This window comes from Phaethon aethereus (assembly GCF_964289735.1).
Source record: "Phaethon aethereus genome assembly, chromosome: 3".
NCBI classification, from domain to species: domain Eukaryota; kingdom Metazoa; phylum Chordata; class Aves; order Phaethontiformes; family Phaethontidae; genus Phaethon; species Phaethon aethereus.
Genome location: NC_138576.1, coordinates 42,146,680 through 42,164,923, shown reverse-complemented (window position 1 = coordinate 42,164,923; position 18,244 = coordinate 42,146,680). Strand labels below are relative to the sequence as shown.

Below are 18,244 nucleotides of genomic sequence, written 5' to 3'. Positions count from 1 at the left end.
ACTTCAGCTTTTGAGCAGGCTGGGATATCTGCAGTCAAATGACCACTCGCAGGGTGCAGCAGGGTTTTAAAGCCAGGGTGCATCAGGGTGCACGTTCTCCCCAGCCCTGGGGAGCCCTCCAGCTGCACCCCTGTCTCCCGGGCTCTTGGCACCCTGACCGCCAGCCATGGGGACTTTGCTTCTCCTGGGGTGATGCCAGACTTTCTGGTTGAGGAGAAACTTTGTGAAGGTGGCCAGAGAGCCCCGGAAAAGCTTCAGCGCTTGAAGGCAAAGGGAAAGAATTTAACATTCAGGATTTTAAAGTAAAAACAAAAAACCACAGTACTCATTTTTTAAGCAAGCATTGTGATTTTGAGAGACTTTCCTCTGGTTTTTGCTCCTCGTGCAACATCATGATACAAATGCTCAGAAACAAGGGAAAAGCACTGTATGACCTCAGGTAAAAAAAACATTCAGGGTCAGTTTTGGCTGTTTGCAAAATAATGATGGAGAAGACTATATTGTCCAAACCAGTTCTTTTTAACTCATGCAGCTTTAAAGAAAAAGGCTCTGGTGCTTTGCAAGATCATTTCTTGCTTTTCAAATGAAGAGACATCAGTGAGAGAGATCTTAACTTTGTCCTAAATTTAAGTTTGAGGAGTTAGATATATCAATCTTTCCTTTTCTCCTACCTTCTGACTATTTACAAGAAAGTGGTAAAATAATAGAGGACGTTATAAAACTTCGTTAGGATGTCACAAATCAGATTCTTCTTGTCCAATTAATTAAAAAATTTATAAATAGCTATTATGGACCACTGACCCTGAAACTAACAGAGTTTTTGCAAGATGTAAGGGGCAGCTGTTTTATCTGGAGGAAAAATGGAAAGAAGGAAAAAACACATTGTTACTCAGAATTGGGAAATCATTTGCAAACATAATGGGAGAGCTAATAGTGTCTCAGAGAAATGGACCGAAAGAAGAGGGAGATATTATGATTGTTGCTTAGGGGATTTTCAGATGATGCATTATAAAATATTGTGATTCCAAGTTTAATAGCCCAAATCTAGTGTTAATAAATCATTTCTAATGAAAGTTGACAATACATGATTTTTCCACAGCAACCATTAATGTAACTTCATGCAAAAAATTGTGGCATTGTCTTCTCTCTGAAGAACAAACGCCTGCCAATTTATTACTGTTTAAAGGATACATTAACAGATAGGATTCAATGTAAGAAGTTTCCCAGAACAATCTTCTTTAAATTTGAATACAGGGGAAAGGTGTTTAAAAAACACTGTAGAACAGATCAAATGAAAAAGAAGAAATTACCTGGTCAGTGGCTTTGGGAGCTTCAGCTGGATGTGGTATAAAGCATTTCCAAGAATTATATTGGCCTTTAGTGTAATAATAGCACAGGCTGCATTTAACAAACCACTTCTACAGAAAAAGGACTGCAGAAACCCTCATATTTCAAAATGCTTGGAAAGTGTTGTGGAGAAAAAAATGCAGATGTCTAATAATTTCAAAAAGCCATCCCAAACCCACCTGGCTTCCTCTACTCCAGACACCAGGGCAGACTGATCAGTCTTAGACACTTCCCTGAGTTTATGGGCAATACATTACATTACACTGGAAGATACCATGCTTATAAGCACTTGTGCATGAGCTTATCTTTAGATATGTAAAGGATTCCTTTGAAATAAGGAAAAAGGCAAACCCAAGTGTACGTGCCTCCGGGGTCAGGCTCCAAATACAACAGAGCTCAAAGAGAAGGAGTGTCCCTCAGATTTAAGAGTACAATATCTGGGGAGAAAGAGGAAAAAAACCCAACTACTTTGGTCAAATACTGAGTCAAAAACATTTCAGTGGCTGTGCTGGAGGAAGAGCTCCCACTGCAGCACGCTCCTCCAGCTGCCCGGTGGGAAGTAGTTGCCAGAGCAGTGTGGAGGGCAGTGCGGGCAGCAAACGCTTCTTCACTGTGGGATCCAGAAATGCAGCATGATAGGGTTGGGGAAATGAGTGATTGGCAGCACTCTCCAGCTACCGCTGCCTCGGCTTGTCTGCCTTTTGGTCCTTGGAGGGGGTTGCAGACACCAAAATGCAACATTTGCATTTCAAAGGTGGATTTGCCACCTGGATGGGCTCTGATTTCTGAACCCAGTAAGTTGGTCTGACCCGAGGAATGAACAAGCTGCAGCTGGTTGTGTCCCCTGCAGCTCAGGGAGCAGATGTGCCTTCAGGAACGGTGCTTTATAGCTTGTGGTTTGCCCCAGAGAGAAGTCACTGCTATGCAGATAAGTCGTTAAGTTGTGACAGAGACCTCTTTGTTGCAGGACTTCACCATGACACTTTATCTGAGGCACTACTGGAAAGACGAGAGGCTGTCCTTCCCCAGCACCAACAACCAAAGCATGACCTTCGATGGCAGGCTGGTGAAGAAAATCTGGGTCCCCGACATGTTCTTTGTCCATTCAAAGCGTTCCTTCATCCACGACACCACCACAGACAACGTCATGCTGCGGGTCCAGCCAGATGGGAAGGTACTTTATAGCCTCAGGTAAAGCTGCATTCAGTCAGTGTGAGCTATTAGTGGAGAGAGAAAACAGTGTAACTGATTCCTGTATTTTGTTCTTGCATAACTTCATACTAAAAAAATATAAAGAAGAATGAATGTGCTGACTATCCACTGACATCTGAGTCCCTGTGTGAGTTCATTAAGTGCCCGTCGCAGGACACCAATGTTGCTGGTTCCACCAGTGTCCCTTCACCTTGTATGCATAGTTAGCCCCTGCTCCTGCTGTCGGGAAGCTGCAGCCAGATGGGTCAGCCCCTCAGAGCAGTTCACTGGGGACCAGTGGGCTGCGATCTCCATGGGGCACTGCAGAAGAGGCAAAGCACTATCTAAGAAAAAGGGCAATATCTAGTAATAAACAGAAGTCCAGAGCAGCTGTAGTTATTTACTTCACTATACAACAAAGTCTCTGGGCCTAACAAAATGTGCATTTCTATTTGTAAGGTAATTATGAAGAAGTATAAATTATACTGACAACAACTTTACGACGTTAGCTTTAGTATAAACAACAAGACAGACTGAGCATCCTTCAGCACATGAAACGACAAGCTTCAGAGCAAAGATGACTCACATGTATGCCTAGAGCAACCCAAACACTTGACATCGACTCTGTGCTTTTTGTCCGCTATTTCATGTAAAATGCATGAAAGCTCCTTGAAGGGGGTGTGGGAACAAGCAGGAGTTTTGTCCTCTAGTTTGAGGCATGATGCTAACCCTGGCTTTCTCCCTTATTTTCCAACTGATGGATCAGCTTTGAGAGGAAGATAGTTCCTGCTCCAGAGTAATGCAGGTGTATGGGGGGGTGTCAGAAGCAAGGAGGTGATTAAAAAACAACACAGGATCTCACAGACTGCTCTCAAGGTTTCCTCTGACATGCCCCTCCTCAGCACAAACAGGCCAGATAGATGGGCTCAGCCTGTGAAACTTCGTGGGGTCTTAGGTGTCAATGAGACACTGAGCCCCTCAGTCCAACCCACATGGAGACCCTGTTGGGAATGTGCAGCAGCAGACACCAGGTGCCTGGGGATGTCCGTAACTGCAAGCAGGGGCACCCCTGAGCTGTTGGTGTTGGGGAACTGTGAGGTGAGAGGCAAGGGGTGGGGCGGTGGGCTCAGGGTTGCTGCTTCCAGCTTAGACACCTACTTCCCTTGAATGTTGCTGACCATAAGGCTGAAGATGATTAAAAGCGATTTTTCTTCTTTCTAATTGTTACTTTCATGCTTGGCGATGCTAAGTGAGGGCATCTGTCAATCTCCAAAAGAAACTAAAATCAGCACGTCTGTTTTTCTTGGCTGTAGCTCCATCCAGTTAGAAAAGAAGTATTGCCAAATGACCCATAAAAACCTATTAAAGAGGAAATTGCTGTACAATATTCTGATGCAAGGATGTCGACATCACCTCCAAGGCAATGAAATAGCAAAATTCATGATAAATAAACAAAGTATCAGATGATAGATAATGATAGATAATGAAGGACAAAAAATAAGGTAAATCTGACTGATAGGAGGTCAATAGCAGCAAGATGCATAGGTTTAACTTTAACTAATGATCATGTTGCACAACACATTGCTTGAGAAGGCTGTGGAGGTCTTTAAGGGCATGTTAGACAGCGACCTTAGGATTGGCAGAGGTAGAGGTGAGCCTGCCACGAGGTGTTTTATGATTTTCTGAAATGAAGGCAAGAAAAGCAATTCTTGATTCCCTGTGGGGTATCAGTTTGCAAGAATTTTCTTGTTCTCTGATATTTTAATCTTACTGTTCATTTGAATTCACAGCCTGAACAGTGTCTGCCTTCTCATTATTAAAACTTTTTCTTCACTCACCATATTAGACAAGGTTCAGGTGTTCCTTAGGCCTCTACAATGTTCGCTCAGGTCCTTAGTACAGTAAAAAAGGATAATAAAATGACATGAAGTTCAGCTATAGCATGCATGCCTATGTGCTCGTTCATTTAGCTGCATGAAAACAATCATCTGTGTTGCAAGCATTTATGGTTGTCTAAAGAAGGTGGGAACAGAAGAATATCAAACTGCACAGATCCTGCCACGCACAGTCTTGTGCTTAAACAATTGTCCTGCACAAAATGGTGGTGAAAGTCTTAATAGCAAAACTGACAGAGTTTTATTATTTTATTCAGTGACTGCAGGTTGGAGTGCTTTATGAATGCTAGGCAAGTATGAATGATCTCCCCTTTAAGAGCAAGTGGGTCATTACTGCCTGCCTGCCTCTGCTGAATGCCTTTGCCTGCATATTTTTTCTTTGGTGTCTGCCTTTTCAAGGTTCTTTGCCAGATTTTGTCTTGTCTTGGAAACCTCTATAGACCTCACTGGCACCTAAACAACAAATCTGAGCCAAGCACTTTCACTCAAGGACTAAATTCAGATAGGAAAGCAACATCAGTGGGAACCTGCACATCCAAAAGGACTACCAACATAAGGGACTGCATCTTGTTTTTATCATTATGTGACAGACATCTGTCTACCATTAGCCCTGCTATAATTCATTAATTATTTCCCCATTATGATTTATACTTCTGTTTTCATTTACTTCCCTAGAGTTCAAGATAGCTGAGTCAAGAGTTACAGATGTTTCCAGTGCAAACACAAAATTGTACTATTAAAAATGAGATAATCAGGCTATAGCAAGACCAGAGCTTTTGATTGATGGGGCAGAGCACTTCAGTGGTCTCGGTTGCATACCAGCTCCAGCCCTTACTCGAAGCACTGCCTGGGCCCTCTGGTGGCTGACACCCAGCGGTGATCACTGAGCTTTCATTGAGCAGCTGGAAATCCGCTGTGTGTGGACAAAACTACCTGCATCCCTCATGGGCTTTGATAAATGTAAATTATTTTATTGTACAAAGCATCCATTGAAAGCACAGGTCTTTGCAGAAAGATGTTGGCTGATAGTCAAAGAGGAAGAAGTGCCCTCTCTGCCCTTTCCTATTTTCTTCTCCAGTATTTTTGTCATCTAGTAGCAAGTTGTAACGGCCTAACCTTCTAGTCATCTTTTCTAACACTAGTTTGCTGAGAAGAAGAAATGGCTTTACCTAAAGTGGAAAGGCTTTAGCTGGATGGAAGGTATTTATTTTCAATGGACTGTTACTGGCCAGATGGTTACTTAATAAAAAATCAAACTCACAGCTTTACTATTTTTCAATCACATAAGAGGACAAATTCTTAATGGAGCGGGTTTTTTTTATTTCTAGAGTTACAGTAACAGCAATGTGCAATATGGATTTTAGTCGCTTTCCCCTGGACACACAGACGTGCTCCCTGGAGATTGAAAGCTGTAAGTAAAGTGGAGGTGTAGCCTCCCCTCCATGGGTGCCCAAACTGTATTTAATTATATCAATAATTATACCAATAATTAAACTGCTGCTACATTCATGGGAGCTCTAACTAAAGTCAGCAGACTTCAACACTAAGAAAAACTCCTTGCCCATATTTTTTCACTAGAATTGGATGGTGTTTGCAACAACACAGTGTTTTTAAACGCTAGCTGTGAGCTGCCTTGCCAGTGTCCCCAAAAGCCAGCCAGGCTGCCCTGCTGCCACCCCATCGCCAGAGGACCTGGGCCACTTGCCTGTAGGTCAGCAGTCTCCAGCAGCACCCGCTTGCCCAGGTGCCCTCAAACACATAAATAAATGGCCTGACGCCCTTCACATACACCATCTGCTCATCCATGGTGTAGAAACCATGTCAGAGCAGTGACATTAACTGCCTCCCTCTTACGTTCCTTACACCTATTTGAGATAAACCCAGCTTATACATACATGTAGCTCCTTTGTCCCAAATATGACACACGTATGAATTGGCTAGATTTCAGACAGCGACATTTTAAACTTCTAGCTTTTTAGGAGGTTTTTTCTTCTTTTTCTTAAGCTTGCAATAAGAAATTATATTATTCTGTTTTAATATATTTATGCATGTTTTTTTTCTCCCTGTCTGGAAGGAACTGCTGCTAAACCCATCTGAAAGTATTAACATTACTATATTTCCACATGTATTAAAAAACCAAGACCTGTAACGTTCATGTGTACATCACAGGCAGAAAGTTTACCCAAGAGTTTTTCTTCCTGCATGCCTCAGACCACTGATAGATTGTTCTTCCTGTTATCCCAAGCAGGCTCTTTCCTCTAAGTCTCCCTTCCTTTGCTTCTGATTTTAGGACATTTAGAAGGGACAGGTTTTCAAGTTCTGATGCGGTGGGTTACCTGACATATGGGTTATGTGTGCGAAATTGTGATTAGAGAAACAAAATTGTTTATAAAATGCACCAGGCATCAGGATCAAGGGCCGTGTTAATGAGCTAGTCCACTCCTTGCCACAGTTGTACTCACCATTGTTGTGGTTCTCAGCTGAGTGGTGGCATCTGGCCTTTTCAACCAGGATCTCACAGGTAGCCCGGAAGGTGTATGGGCACACCCTGGGCTGTGGGTGCCATAGCAGCTGGCTCAGTGCATTGCACCGAGGTTTGCTCTGCTTCCCTAGATGCCTACACTGAAGACGACCTCATGCTCTACTGGAAGAATGGGAACGATTCCCTAAAAACAGATGAGAGGATATCGCTGTCCCAGTTCCTCATCCAGGAGTTTCACACCACCACAAAGCTCGCCTTCTACAGCAGCACAGGTGTGTACTGGAGTGCCTGCCAGAGGGTGGGCTGGGGGAAGAAGTGGTGCAAACCATCCCTCTCAACCTTGGCCACGGAGCATTGTCCATTGGGAGGTCTCCCTGTGGCCCATCAGACCTGCCCTCTCTTTCATGTTGAGGCTGCTGTCCCTGACACAGACTTCCATCTTGATGGCTATATGGTCTGGAAAGGCAATCACTCTTCAAGAACACACCAAGCATTAACATGAATTAAACTCTCTGGGTGCACAGGTTATATGATCTTCTATGGAAGACCTGGTCCTGAAAGATGCTTTGACTTTGATAGTTGGTTCAGTAAGGAGTCTTTTCTGTAAACTGCAATGGTCTGTGGTCACGAACCGTGTTTTTCTAAAAGCAAATGAAGCGCTATTCCGCTGACACAACATCGCCTTATCTGAAAGCAGTTTGATGTTGGTGTGACTTCTCTTTTTCCTTCTCACTGTTATACAGGGTGGTACAATCGCCTCTACATAAACTTCACTTTACGCCGACACATCTTCTTCTTTTTGCTCCAAACCTACTTCCCCGCCACCCTCATGGTCATGTTGTCCTGGGTGTCTTTCTGGATTGATCGCAGAGCAGTTCCCGCCAGAGTCCCATTAGGTAAGAACAACCCTGTAGTCAGCAGACCTAAGAGACAGTTACTGCAACTGCAGCCTTGACCATCAAGGCGAAATCCCCTGTGCTGTGCGCTGCTCCTGCATTGCCTTGTGGCACAGAAATCAGCCATGCCACACACGTGTCCCAGTGCAGGGGACTGGCCCTGGTGCCTGCTCTCCATCTGCCCTGCAGTGCCAAGCGAATTGCCTCGCCTGCTTGCACTAGCGCTAGCTGCATGCAGTGCAAATCAGAGAGCAAATGTCCAACTCTGCTTTTATGGCTGTTAACAGAGACAAGGCACATACAGAGCCAAAGTGTCAGTATCCTTCAGGGACTTCAGTGAGCAAGAAGGCAAAAACCAGTATTAGCAGCCCTGACAAAACTTCAGTTTATTGAGTTTTGCTGGAGGAGGGAGGGTGGAGGTAACACAGTCAGCTGAGCTGTGTTGTTCAACTTGTTAAATGAGTTTACAGTGCGGTGTGAGGGAGTCAGCTTCCCTTTTTGCAGCATCTTTCAGACAGATGAAGCCATATGTCAGAGGAGTCACCATGGGAGCAGTACTGTGCTATGGACATAAAACTTCTAAAGCGGATGCTTTGCCCTTAGCAGACTTAGCTGCCCTTGTATTTTTGCAGACTTTGAGGCCAAGCATGCTTGCTCTTATTCCAGGCAACACACCTCAGGATTTTATTTGCTGTTAAAATTATATTCCTTGGTGGAGAGGATATATAGAGGCATAGCAGAGATGGCAATGGGGCATCCACACAGTTATCCGTGTCTGTGTTTAGAAACAGCATCCATTGCCTTGAAACATCATTAAAAGGAGCGTAAGGCTTTGGGCCATGGCTTTTCAGGAGATGTAGGCACTGCCTTTAGCAGTACTTTTTAGCACCTAGATACTCCTTTAAATTCAGTCCTTGGTGCTTATATGCATCGCTTCACCTTTCGAAGGGATCATTAATATGACATAATTGGCCCTGGAGATTAGTGCGCCACAGTGAACCTCCCTCAGAGCCAGGATAACACTGAACTACAGGGGCTCCTACCCTTGCTGATGTCATCATGCTCGCCCATGGTGTAAGGTGGGGCCCCATTGGTCTCTGGTCTTGCTGCTGGGAAGGCACAGACCAGGCTTGGGAGCCAGCTGGTGACTTCTGTGACTCCCCACAAAGCAGGACTCGCTGGGAGCAGTTGAAAAACACAGGCCTGGGGAACCTGGTGGAAGCAGCAGCAGCAGCAGCAGCAGGGCTGCGCTTGTGCCCATGCTGCTGTGGAGGGCTTGAACTAGAAACTGAGATACTCATAATCATAGAGTCATAGAATATTTCAACTTGGAAGGGACACATAAGGATCATTGAGTCCAACTCAGTGTACTTGTACCCCTCCAGGGACTGTCCTGAGCCCAAAGATGGGGCGCAGGCAGCGTGGGGTCAAAGTGCTGCTGCCTGGCTGTGGGGTGGGAGGCTGGTGGCTGGTGGTGTGGTGGGGAACCAGGCTAGCAGCACCCCGCGACCTGAACTAGAGCTGTTTTCACCGAAAAGACAAGAAAACCCCAGTTAGAAATCAAGACTGCTTTGACCCTCAGGCAGGGAAAATCATCACTCAAATGTGACAAACAACACTGCAAGGTAAATTCAGATGTCAGGAATTGTAATGACAGCTGTATTTGCAATGAAGAGTCTGGTTGGAAAGTGCCTCACAGGCTCTCGCTGCTGGTGTGTTCCCAGGGATAACCACCGTGTTGACCATGTCCACAATCATCACTGGAGTGAACGCCTCCATGCCCCGTGTTTCCTACATCAAAGCAGTGGACATTTACCTGTGGGTTAGTTTTGTGTTCGTCTTCCTCTCGGTGCTGGAATATGCGGCAGTGAATTACTTGACTACGGTGCAAGAGCGGAAGGAGAGGAAACTGCGGGACAAGGTGAGGTTTTCTATCTCTGATGCAGCGTTATGCCCCTGGGAAAAGGTGTGGCAAATGTCTGGGAATGTTCAAAAGTTTGCAACTGCAGTGTGCTGCTCTCAGCTGCCTGGGGAGGATGCAGTGCATGCAGAAAGACACCAGCAGTGAGGCATTCCGGGTTATATAGATTTGCTGCAGACAGCCCACACCCAAGCTCATTGCTCTTTCTTCAGAGTCCGAGGACGCTAACTCCCTCTATGTATAGTCCTCCACTGTCTGTATAAATGGGATGGGTTTTAAGATTTTACCTTTAAATATTTTTTGATACTGAAGATACAAAGCTGTGAAGAGCACCAGACGGATACTGCATTTAGGGTTTCAGATAACATGGCAGATTTCCCCCACCTTTCTCCAGTCTAGACTTAGACACAATGGTCCAAATTTTCCCCTTCTGCCTTTATGAAATTATAACCACATAAAATTTCAGCCTAAGCTCTTGTCTTCAACTGGGGCAAGCCTCATACATTCCTCCTTGTGGATTCCCTCTGCCGTCTTCTCCGATTTTCTCAGCTTCAAGGTAGAGGTCCAGCCTTTATTTACACCCTGGTACCAGTGCTTAGGCCAAATGAGTTTTTCCACAGACAGTCCCACTCTTTCCCTGACTGTGTTGGTGTCTTGCAGACATGAAACTAGAGAAGCAAAAGCTGCTGCCCAGCTCCATCCTCTCATTCTCCCTTTTGCGTCCCAGCAGCCTGAATTCCCCAGGCTTGTCCCTTCCTTTGCTTTTGCAAGGAGAAAAGGGACATCTGTGTATGTCTGGAGACAACTCAAAACCATCCCGCACTTACCTGTGTCCACAGCTTCCCTGTGCGTGCAGCCTACCTCAGCCTCGGCCCATGATGATGGACGGCAGCTACAACGATGGGGATGTGCATGAACTGGGGCACTATGTGTCCGAGAATGGAGACAAACAAGACCGAATGATGGTGCAGCTGGCACTGGGGAGTGAGAGGGGCTCAGGCAGGAGGAAAAACCAGAGATACGTCAGCATGCGGATCGACACTCATGCCATCGACAAGTACTCCAGGATAATATTCCCTGGTGCATACATTCTATTTAATTTGATATACTGGTCCATTTTTTCATAAATATATGTAACTTCTGTAGTCACAGAGCATCATGACATTAAATGGAAGTACAGTCTCATAGGCTAACAGAAAGAAAATGGAGAATTGTTTTAACTGGAAGATTGATTTTTTTCAGCACTTAATTTTTTTATTAGATGCAACTCATCTGTGGCATAAATAATTGTGCAAGTTTCACGTTTCAGCAAAATATAGGATATACAATCTAAAATTTTATACTTATTTAAAGCTGTGCTATGTTCCTTCTTGTGCCTCATAGGCCATTGTAAACTATTTTAACAAGTGACTATCGTTGCCAGTTGCTTATATATGGTGCATCCTCCATTTTGTGCCCCTGAAATCCTAATTCTCTAGGTACTTGAGTGCACGCATACATCTCTCAACTCAGCAGACTTGTCACCTTCAATACCAATAAACACAAGAATATGCAAATACTTGCGTGTTTGCAGGATGAGGTCAGAAATTGTCATTACAAACACAAAATATCCAGTACTGGAAAACAATTCGGTGAGTTTATGGATGGCTACAGCTTGCTTTCACTGCTTAATGCATGCTGCCCTAGCAGTACCGCACTGACAGGTCCACCCAGGAATACTTTCAGACTTGTGCTTCGCCTTGATCATATTTAAAACAAAGAAAACTTTCCAAGCTGTTTTGACTATCTTTTTAAAATATGACTTGCAATGTACATTTACTAAGGAATGACCAAAAGCCGGACTTCCTGCAATGCTAACCAAATCCTCTGGGAAACACAGGAGCTCTCCTTGGATCTGCTCATTTGGGTCAGTGGGAGTTTTGCTCTTGAGTTTCCTGGGAGAGGAAACAGGTTTCTATACAAAATGATCCAGTGAAGACAATCAGGTGTCTACAAAAAGACTAAAACTACTCCGGGAGAAGACTTTTTTCTCCGAGATGGTCTGAGCAATACTGGTCTGCACAGCCTGAGAACCTGTTGCAGCCTGTAAAGCTACCAGTAATTGTATTCGCTTCCAGGAAAAGCCTACTTCATCTGTTTTTAGTAAAAGCATAATAGAAAGGTGCTCAACAGCTGACAAAAGAAGTATCAAGGACTTAATATTTGAGTTACTAAAGATACCATGCCAAAAACTTTGGCATGAAGTGAAAAGTAGCTTCTACCATGAGACAGCAGCTCCACTGCGGACCCAGGTATAACCAATTGACTCCGCTTTCACGCTACATCCATCCCCCCGGCACTCTGCAACCCATCATGTCCTTGGAGCAGGCTCAGCACCCCCAGGGCAGGAGCAAGGAGACACAGCTGGAGCTGGGGGCACTCAGTATTGACTTAAGTCCCAACTATCCCTCAGTTTCTGCAGAGCAACCAGTCAGCATAAATACTCCATATGGGAAAAGCAAAATCTGTAATGCAGAAGTAATAAATTGTTGCAGGAAGTCAAGAGTCAGTTGAATGGAGTCAGGGCCCTTTACAATAACAGGAGCACCAAAGGTGTCTCAGAAAGTGTGGTCATCCAGTCGGGCTGCCGCCTTGTGTTATACACCCACATCCACAAAGCCAACCACAGGTTTGGATTAACAGGACTTTACATATGCACAGTTCTGCACACCAGTGGGAAATTCATTATTCCCTGTGCAGCAGATGCTGTTGTCTTTTACAGGTGGAGCTGCTCTGAGAATCAGGCCAAAGCAGTTGTGTCTTCAGAAGGAAAGTGAATCTTCTTACGTGAAATCTGCCCCAGACTGACTGATCTGCCGCTCAACCATCAGGCTCGTGACACAGACATTGCAGTTGTTTGAACACTGCTGGTTGTCGATTTCATTTCCTATGTAAATAAATGTCATGTAAACATACTCAGCATTTCTTACAACTGCTAAAATCATGACCTTGCAAAACTACCCAGGCTCACCTCGCCCTTACAGCCTACACTCCATAGGTGAGGCAATGAAATCACAAAAGCTAAAAATCGTTAAAAGACACACCCATAAGACAGTTTCGCTCCTCTTTTCTACCTAGCTTTTTTTCCACATACACATACTATTTTAGCTTTGTTTCCTTCATACCATATTATTCTCCAGTAAGTTTCTTCCAAGAGATTAAGAATATACCTATTTTCTTAAACCACAAACATTTCAATCAAAGGTCACTCTGGCAAAAGCAGATGAAAGGCTGGCCACCAGGTTTGGCCACTCTACTTTGTTCCTTATCCAATGGCAGCTTCTCCCACAAATAGTTCCAAGATCTCTTGGGCACTACTTGCAGAGGAATGTATTTGTGTTGTAAGAACCCATTTATTTCTACAATTTAAGAACAGCATGAACAGGAGTGCCAGATTTTATAGTAAGCTCTCCAGCTTCCTAAGAAGCTTAATGCTATGTAGTTTGCTGCAGTACTGTACATTCCTTTATAGACTCGTTAATCTCATACTACATACATTATTTGGCATCTGACCAGTATATTTAGGGAGATTTTGAAGATACAAATGGGATCTGGACTTTTGAATTCCCTGGCTTTCAGGAGCAGATTGGTTTCCAACTTCCCACGTTGATTCTCAAAGTTTCCTTTCCAGCACCTCTCCCTAGACAGATTCCCCAGCCTCCATGTTTGGATTTACATTGTTAATTTACTTGTGTTTTATATGGGAAACTCTAGTGCCTTTTCAGTCTTATATAAATGTGTATATAGATGTATTCTATAAATACAGGATATGTTGTATACAGCCAGTGTTTGCAATCAGCAACTGTACTCATTAAACATATTTACATACAGAGTGGTTTGGCTTTTAACCTTTCTGTGTGTGGTTTTTGCATCCAACCATTAACACTGTGCTCCTTTCCATTTCCACAATAAAAAGAGTGATTTGTTTTCATTTATTTCTAGAAACACTCAAAATCACAATAAAACTTCACATTTGTACAGCATTGTGTGTTTTCTACCTTCACAAGAATGATCTCCCTGAATTTATACATGTATGGAAGACCTTCCTGCTCAGGACTTGATCCAGTCAAATACAAAATGTCCTTAAATCCTGCGACACTGGTAGGGCAGGAGAGCCCTGGACGTCACAGGCAGGGCTCTGATGAGAAGCCTGCATGCACACTCACCAAGGAGATGACATCAAGCTTTCCACCCCAGACTGTGCCCTTCACAGTCCTCACTCTTTCTCGGGTGATACTTTGGTTCAGACCAATTTCTCAGAGGTTAACCCAAAGCTCAGCCTGGGATGATGCTGCTGTTTTTAGACGGTGAAGTGTATCTGTGTGGATTACGGATAGACACGAGTTCTGCCTGTGAGCATGTCCACATTAAGAGCTTTGGAGACCAAAGCCTTTAATAGTCTTTAAGGAAGCTGATAATTACTGATAGGGTGAAGCAGCAAGGAGGCAAACTTCAGTCAGCAACAGATAGAATAGTGAGAATGCATGAAGAAAGATCAATGATCTCTTTTCTTCCCCAGCAAACAGATATTCTAACAAATAATTAGATGTCTCTTTCTACATACTGCATGCCTGAGCAAGTGATTCTCTCAGTACAACACAGATCCAAATTCCCTGCAAGCCCTGATGAGCAAGTAGAAACCCCCGGGACTCCCCTCTCCCGCGCTCGCTCACATGGCAGCGCAGCATTTGGTGGAGCACTGAGGCAGCAAAGAGAAATGAAAAGCTACTCTGAGACCGCCTGTACCATGTTCTGCAATGGGACACACCCTGCTCAATGCGCCAGGGCCATCCGGACACTGAAACAAATCCATGAAAGCTGAACAAATTGTAGGGTGTGAAGCATGTTTTGGTCTCCAGGAACCAAATGTGCATATAAGCAGGAAAACTAAGGAAAATTACAGCTCCTGATGAATTTTAAGTACTTATGAAAGAGTTGTTAGGAAAAAAAGACTCCAGCAATGTAATTCCAATGAACACGTACTACATTTGTGTGCTTTTACCCCTCCATGGGGTCTTGAGAAGCAGAGATGAGCCGTTATTTCATTTGCTAGTTACCTTTGATACTAAACAGCTGAAAAGACAACTTCATGTAGGTACTCTAGAGCAATCATGATAGCACTGCATAAATGGCTGTTAGGACTATCCACAACCAAGTGGACTTCATTCTTGCCCAGGACTGAGGCATTTGGCTTCTCACTGTATGTTTAAATAAGGACATTCAGGTGCAGTTGTGGCAGAGAAAAGTCCTTGATGAGTTTGTCAGATACTTTTGGCATCTGTTAGTGCCTAAATGAATCTAAACCAGCAGCAACCTTACCCAGCTTTGGCTTAATGGAGAGCTTGGGCAAGAACTCTTGAGAGGGATGCACTTTTGCTCCCTAATAAAAGCAACAAAACATGGGTGCCAGCAGCAGCCAACCAGACAGGCTGGCAGACAAAAGCCCTGTGGAAGGCTGCTACTTGCAGGACCAGGAAATAGTAAGCCCTAGGGAAAAACAGGATATCATGTAGACTGACTTTTTCTTTTAAAATTATTTAATCCTAAACTCTTTGCTTTACATAAAAATCTCTTTTAAAGAATGCCCTTAGCAAGTTATGAGAAGATCACTCAATACTAGACAAAGACTTACTTCAACAGCTAATGTGTTATGACTCTTCTCCACAGGAACAGTCTTGTTCTCTGTGACCACAGCATGATCAGGTACAGAGCAGTCGGACAATGGGAACGAAATGACTACAGAGATATGATTCACAAGAATGCAAAGCTACTTCCCATTCACTGTTTGAAGAAAGGCTGCTGGACCTTTCTACACCAGGCAGTTTAACTCAGTTTAAGTTAAGTTGTAACTGAACTGGTTACAAGTTCTTTCCTTCAAACCTTTTCATAAAAAGAAATCCCTTGCATTCCATGGTTAATTTTTTGTTTTGCTTTAAACCAGGCATATCTTTTATTCAAGTTCTAGGACAGACATTAAATAAGAAAACACTGTAGCTTCATAGGCTGGCAAAAGCTTTAAGTTCCTCACAAAGTCTGGACATAATCACCTCATCCTTAAACAGCTGCTCAGAATCATTTCTGCAATTATACTTTATTACCTACACATCTGGATTCATTGCTAAAAGTACCATCCTTGACAAATATTCCAATATTCTTAAACTACAAACAGCTTGGGGAAGATTGCAGTTAGGGTAACTTAAAAAAACATGCCAGATTTTCATATACATGTGATTTATGAGCACAAATTACTGAAAATCAAGGTAACTTATTACCACAGGAAACAGATTTCTCCCATCTATAATATCATTGTGATCGTAAAATCCTAACATTAAATCCCAAACTGCTTTAGTTCTGGACCTTAAGAACAAATGTTCTGAGAAATCAGAACTGACTTACCAGGGAAGCTAAAAGTCTCTATCCTTGGAGGTTTCCAGGATTTAGCAAAAAAAAAAAATCAAGCTCACCTGACCTAGTGTTGGTGATAATCCCACTGAGGCTGGAGACTGGACCAGGTTTAGCCTAACAGATCTTCCAGAGAGCCCTCTCAAGCATTATTCCTATTATTCTATGAATTCAAACAGGTTTTAATAGTTAAAACAGCCCTAAGATTATAAAAGACTACCATTAAATATTGTATTTTGAAAGCATTAACCCTCCCCAAAAAAACCCTGCTCATTATGACAGGCTGAAATGGAAAGCTTAAAACACCCTCACTTACATAATCATACCAAACTAGGGGGAGGAGGGGAAAAATCAAACACGCTATTCAAATGAAGTCATGCAGCACCCCAATATTAATCAAAGGACAATAAAATTCAGCCACAACTAAAATGCTTTATTGATATCAACCCCTCTAAGCAGTATTTCAGTCTCATTTTAATTCCAGCAACGATTACAACAAAATTAAGACATGCTTTTAGCACAGAAATGTTTCATTAAATGATCTTGGACATGATACAGCCAACAGCCAGCTAGTCTGGGCAAAGAGAACTGAGAAGGCTGGAATGCACATCAGCCCGTAGGAAACAGTGATGCAGCACGTATTGCTATCACTGGGATCCCAACACTGCATATTAAGAACAGCAAAGCAAGAAGCAGTTCATGCAGGAGGAGATAAAAAGCCACATTAAGGGAATTCATAAACCAGCTTGTTAACCCAGTAGAACTTAATGAATTGTAATTGCATCCGAAAACTGGCATGGCAGGTTTTAAAAGTTAAGGAGAAAGTTCCTTTGACAAACTTTGGACCAAATTTCAGCTGGATTTAATATCCAACTTCCTAGCCTGGACATACCTATAGTTCAGTGTCCAACCCTCATCTGTCTCATGCATTCATCTGTCAAAGCTGTCTGCTAATGAAAGCAAGGATACTGGTGCAAGTACAGACCCACTCAGAACCTGGAATACTTATGGTCATGCACAACTTTTCAAGTAATTGTCTTGTAATACAAAACAAACACCTTTAATTGTGCCTCTCATCCTTACTGAACCAGATAAACACTTCTTTTTTCCAAAGACACTGCACATTTAATGTATTAACAGATAGTCTGTGCCCTATTACAAGCACAGAGGCTGAAGTACCAGAAAAATCTAAAACCAGCCAAATTATGCTGTCTACACTGTCTACTTGACATACAAACAGAAGCCAGCCTAGTCACACTTTTTTTTCCTTCTAAGAAGGGTAAGTCTCCATAGAATTCTTAAATAACAGCTGGAGGTCTGTGTTACAGTGTGTGCTGAAATGCACAGTTTAACCAAGATAAGGAATCTGTTTTTTCAAAAATTATAAATTAGAGAAATAAAATATAAATTATGATTAGAATTCTAGAGTTTACCATGTAGAGACTTGTGCTCTTAAAAACAAGGTTTCTGAAATTATCTTGGATATTCTGACTTCCTGGGGAATACAGTTTACCTGACTTCTTTTCAGAAGCCTAATATAATACCTATACTTAGGAAAAGGTTAACCAATAAGCTGCTTTTTCCACTCAAATCTGCCCATTGACTCAGCAATTTGTGCCCAAACAAAAGGTTAGTTCCTTGTCTATGTATCCATGTAGTCCTTTAATATGCTAATTTAAAAAATTCCTAATACATTTGGACACACAGAACACTACCTAGATAAAATTCACAACATTGTCTCTGGGAAGTAAAACAACAAGGATTAAACAGACTAGCCACACAACACACAGAAAAGAAAACTGGCAAGACTTAACAGATCTAATGCTTATGATACAGGAACAGGTTTGAGAAGCCAGTTACAGCACAAGCAATCCTCAGTGCGAGCTTCTCAGACCTTACTACAGGGGGCTGCACACAACCAGTTTAAGGTTACCTTCATTTAGTGCTTCATGGTACCACACTTGCATCCTTGTGAAAAAGATTTCCACTGGTTCAGCTAAATTTATACACATCCTTAAGCTAGTGCAACACCTTGTGTGCACACTTGTATTACCCTAGAGTAGAACTTTAA

General features: G+C 43.0%; 1 protein-coding gene across 2 annotated transcripts in view; it reads left to right on the top strand.

Moving 5' to 3' along the window:
• LOC309403088 (gamma-aminobutyric acid receptor subunit rho-1) overlaps positions 1-10,859 on the top strand; it is a gene marked incomplete at both ends in the record, with an annotated part of 30,754 nt that extends 19,895 nt beyond the window's left edge. For both annotated transcript variants that reach the window (XM_081997103.1, XM_081997102.1), the window contains 6 exons: positions 2,315-2,538; positions 5,762-5,844; positions 7,047-7,187; positions 7,659-7,811; positions 9,536-9,732; positions 10,572-10,859. In XM_081997103.1, coding sequence (XP_081853229.1) covers positions 2,315-2,538; positions 5,762-5,844; positions 7,047-7,187; positions 7,659-7,811; positions 9,536-9,732; positions 10,572-10,859 — 1,086 coding nt within the window. The remainder of the gene's footprint in view (positions 1-2,314; positions 2,539-5,761; positions 5,845-7,046; positions 7,188-7,658; positions 7,812-9,535; positions 9,733-10,571) is intronic.
• Positions 10,860-18,244: the final 7,385 nt, after the last annotated feature.